At 33.9% G+C, this 3,539-nt stretch overlaps 1 protein-coding gene across 17 annotated transcripts in view; it reads left to right on the forward strand.

Moving 5' to 3' along the window:
• Uimc1 (ubiquitin interaction motif containing 1) overlaps positions 1–3,539 on the forward strand; it is a 178,733-nt gene that overhangs the window by 70,687 nt on the left and 104,507 nt on the right. For 14 of the 17 annotated variants that reach the window (XM_087194801.1, XM_087194797.1, XM_087194794.1 and 11 more), the window contains exon 3: positions 3,449–3,533. The exons of 1 other annotated variant lie outside the window; for it this stretch is intronic. Coding sequence is in view for 13 of the 16 variants with exons in the window: in XM_087194797.1 (XP_087050923.1) it covers positions 3,449–3,533 (85 nt within the window). In the remaining 3 variants the exon portion in view is untranslated. Of the gene's footprint in view, positions 1–3,252; positions 3,372–3,448; positions 3,534–3,539 lie in introns of all 17 variants that reach the window. 2 more of the 17 variants (XM_087194799.1, XM_087194798.1) reach the window with 2 other exon arrangements.

Here is a 3,539-nt window from a genome sequence, read left to right on the forward strand (position 1 = left end):
CAGTGGTGGTGAACTTATGGCACACTTACTGTTTTTCTTATAAGACAAAAGATGTTAATGTATGAGTTGTTTTTCTAAACTGAAATCCCAATATTCAGATTTAATCGCAGTGTTGGCATTTTGTGATAAATAAGTGGGTTTTGGGGTGTAATGTGGGCACTTGTCTCTAAAAGGTTTGCCATCATTTCCCTAACACTACAAAATGGAAAAAGAAAGTATTCCTGTAGGAAGTATATATAGTTGAGTATTCCTTTATTCCTTGATCTAGCAGTCTCTGCCTTTTAATTTAGGTGTTTAGACAGTTTGTTTTATGTGATTATTGATACAGTTAAGGCTTTTTTATATTGAGTCTCCACCTTCTCCTAGTGTTAACATCTTACATATCCACAGTAAACTTGTCAGAATTAAGATATTAACATTGTTACGTTACTAAAAGATAAACTCTAGACTTCATTTAGATCTCACCAGTTTTTCCACTAAGGTCCTTTACCTATTCTAAGAACCAGTCCAAAATATAGAATATGTTCAGTAGCTTTCACTATGGAAGATTATGCTGGGCTTAGAAGTTTTGGTTAACAACTTTTTTCTTTAAGTACTTTAAAAGACTTCACTGTTTTGTTGCCTGTGTTATTTTCAACAAGTGTCTGACTTTGTTCATATTATTTTTTTCTTCTTTGTAAGTAATGTCTTTTTTTTCCTCAGGATGGTTTTAAGATTTGGTGTGTGGTGGGGGAAGAGAGGTTGACATGTCTCATTTCTTTTTCTTCTAAAGGATTCTTTTTTTTTTCCCCTAAAGGATTCTTAATTTTGATTTCTTCTTTCTCTTCCTTCAGTGAATATGAAAGGCACCACCCTTTATCATCTTATTATTATGTTTTTAAACTTTTCAATGCTGGGCTTTGAGCATGCTAGGCAAGTGCTCTATCACTGAACTACATCCCCAACCCTATATCCTCTTAGTAGCAGTGCATCTCTGAGGTTGCCTTGGAATGACTCATAATTTTAACCAATAGCTGAATTCATAAGCCAATTTAGTAATACCTAAAGCCCGCTCAGTGCGATTTCAAGCTGGTCTCCTGCAATATTCTGTTTCCTAATAATGCTGATTGGTCACACATGGTGTTATAGTCCTTGTTGGTCTTGTGGTTTTTTCTGTAGGGTAAGCAGAGAGATTGAGATTGAGATTCAAACAGTTACCATTATCTTGTGCACTTTTCCTTATTAGCCATTTTGGATTACTTTATCATAGCTGAATCTCTTGTATAGAGCCTTGAGTTGCATCTTGTTATTTTCTGCTATATATGAGTTGTGATCAAAAGATACAGTGAATGTTAAAAAGTTAAAAAAATTATTATATTAAAAATATATTGCCATTAATTCTTCTCAAAATACTCTCCCTCACTTTGAACACATTTATCCATTAGTCTTAACCATTTTCTGAAGCAGTTCTGGAAGTCCTTTTTTGTGTCTTTATGAAGTAGATGAAACATACAGTAAATGCCGCTGCCAAAGGCTGTCAGTCAGAAAGGCAGGCTCATAAAAACATTAGTGTGTCCTTCCTTACCCACCTTATGTACCAGATCTGACACCATGTGACTTCTGCATCTTCCCCAAAGTTAAAATGACCATGGGTAGTGAATGTTCAAAGCAAGACAGAGCATTTTGAGGGAAATTAATGGCAATGTGTGTTTTATTGTAATAGATTAAAAAAAAATTTCACCATGCACCATATATTTCAGTCACACCTCATACACTGTATACACCATATATATTTTTTTCTTTGCAACAAGGCCTCACTATGTAATTCAAAATGGCCTTGAATTCAACAGGTAGCCCAGGCTGAACTTGAGGCAATCTTCCTGCCTCACCCTCTAAAGTCCTGGGATTACAGGTGTGTACCACCACCATGCTTACATTATATTTCTTTTTATGTGTTCTTTGTTTTTGGCATATATTTTGGGGAAAGTATTTTATAGCATGCCTTTCAATGAGTTTATTTTACTTTTTGCTTGTCTTCTCTCATTTATTAGTTGCATCATTTGATTATTATTAGAAGATATAAACTTACACATTTTTCTTTTATCTGTTTTGGTCTTATATCTAAAATTAAATACATTAAAATTGATTGTCAATTCTTTGGCCAGTTTTTCTTTAGTCATTTTCTGGTTGAATGATGTTCATTCTTTGTTAGATTGTCAAGAAGGGCTTAGGAGTATATAGCATTTCTCAAGTTCTTGCATGTTTGATACTGTTTTTCTGTTCTCTATATATGTATGTCATACATATACAACATGAAATGGCATATACATAACATTTATATATTATATAATATATAAATTACATGTACTTTCCAATATTTAATAGTTATAATACATTATATAGAATATTTAAATTATATATTTAATATTTACAATATTTATGTATAGGTTGTTGCCAGGTTTGTGGTTCAGTAGACCCTTTTCAGGGATTATTTTCAAGTTCTTGGTATCCTGAACAAAGAATTGGGCAAAACATGCAAAAAAGGTAGGGAAGTTTTACATTTATTAAAGTTAGGAAAAGAAGTATGCTCTGCAGAGTGAGAGAGGGCCAATTAAAGGTAGGAAAAGAAGTATACTCTGCAGAGTGATCGAGCCATTGAGAGAGAGTTCACAGTGGCCATGAGGTTAATGGCTGACATCTTTTGTGTCCCCCAGTTTTCAAGCTGACATCAGATCTAGGCTGTTCTAACAGAAACCTGCTTGATTTTGTGCCAGAAAATTTGAAGATAGTACTTTCTGGTTGGTCCCAGGTGCAGGGCTTGGGAACTGTTTTCTTTGTGTGTCCTAGATCGTTGTGATCGACGGGACACATCCACTTGCCCAGCCAGTTGACCATGTTCTAATCTCCTGCCTCAGGGTCATTTCCCTATATTCTATTTTAGCCACTTTCTTTCAGCTAATTTTTATTGTCTTGAGTATTTCCTGTTGTTTTGATTTTTTTTTTTTTTTTTGCTTTCTTCAGTGCCTCTGTTAAATTTTGAGAAGACACATGGTTGATGTATTTGATTCTCTTGTTGTTTTTTTTTTTACTACCTAGTGGCCAAAGAATGTTTAAAAATAAATATATGCATGATTTAAACATTATTATTTTTTAAGCACTGAATCAAGCTTCTCTAGTCTTGAGTAAATGCTGACTAGTGTTTTGAAGATTGTTTTTACATGCCTGTATATGTGACAGATACTATCAATTTATTATACATTTTAATTTTTATAGTATTATTGCTTCCAGATCTTTTATGCTTTTTTGGGAAGGGGTATGGAAGAAAGAGCCTTTTCTATCATGTGCACATTTATAATAATCATGGACTCTTCAGAGACTGCTCTTAGCCATAAGTAAGTATATAGGGGATAAGAGGAATTACTACTCTTCATGGCAGCCACCCTGATAATGTTTTGTTCTTTTGCAACAGGAAGCAAAGGAGAAAACTGAGTTGCAGAAAATGAAGACAAAACAATCAAATAGAGCAAAGTGTTTGGCTAAAAGAAAAATTGCACGTACGT

This window comes from Heterocephalus glaber, unplaced genomic scaffold (assembly GCF_053883595.1).
Source record: "Heterocephalus glaber isolate CG9 unplaced genomic scaffold, H.glaber_assembly_v1.0 deba00001606, whole genome shotgun sequence".
NCBI lineage: Eukaryota > Metazoa > Chordata > Mammalia > Rodentia > Bathyergidae > Heterocephalus > Heterocephalus glaber.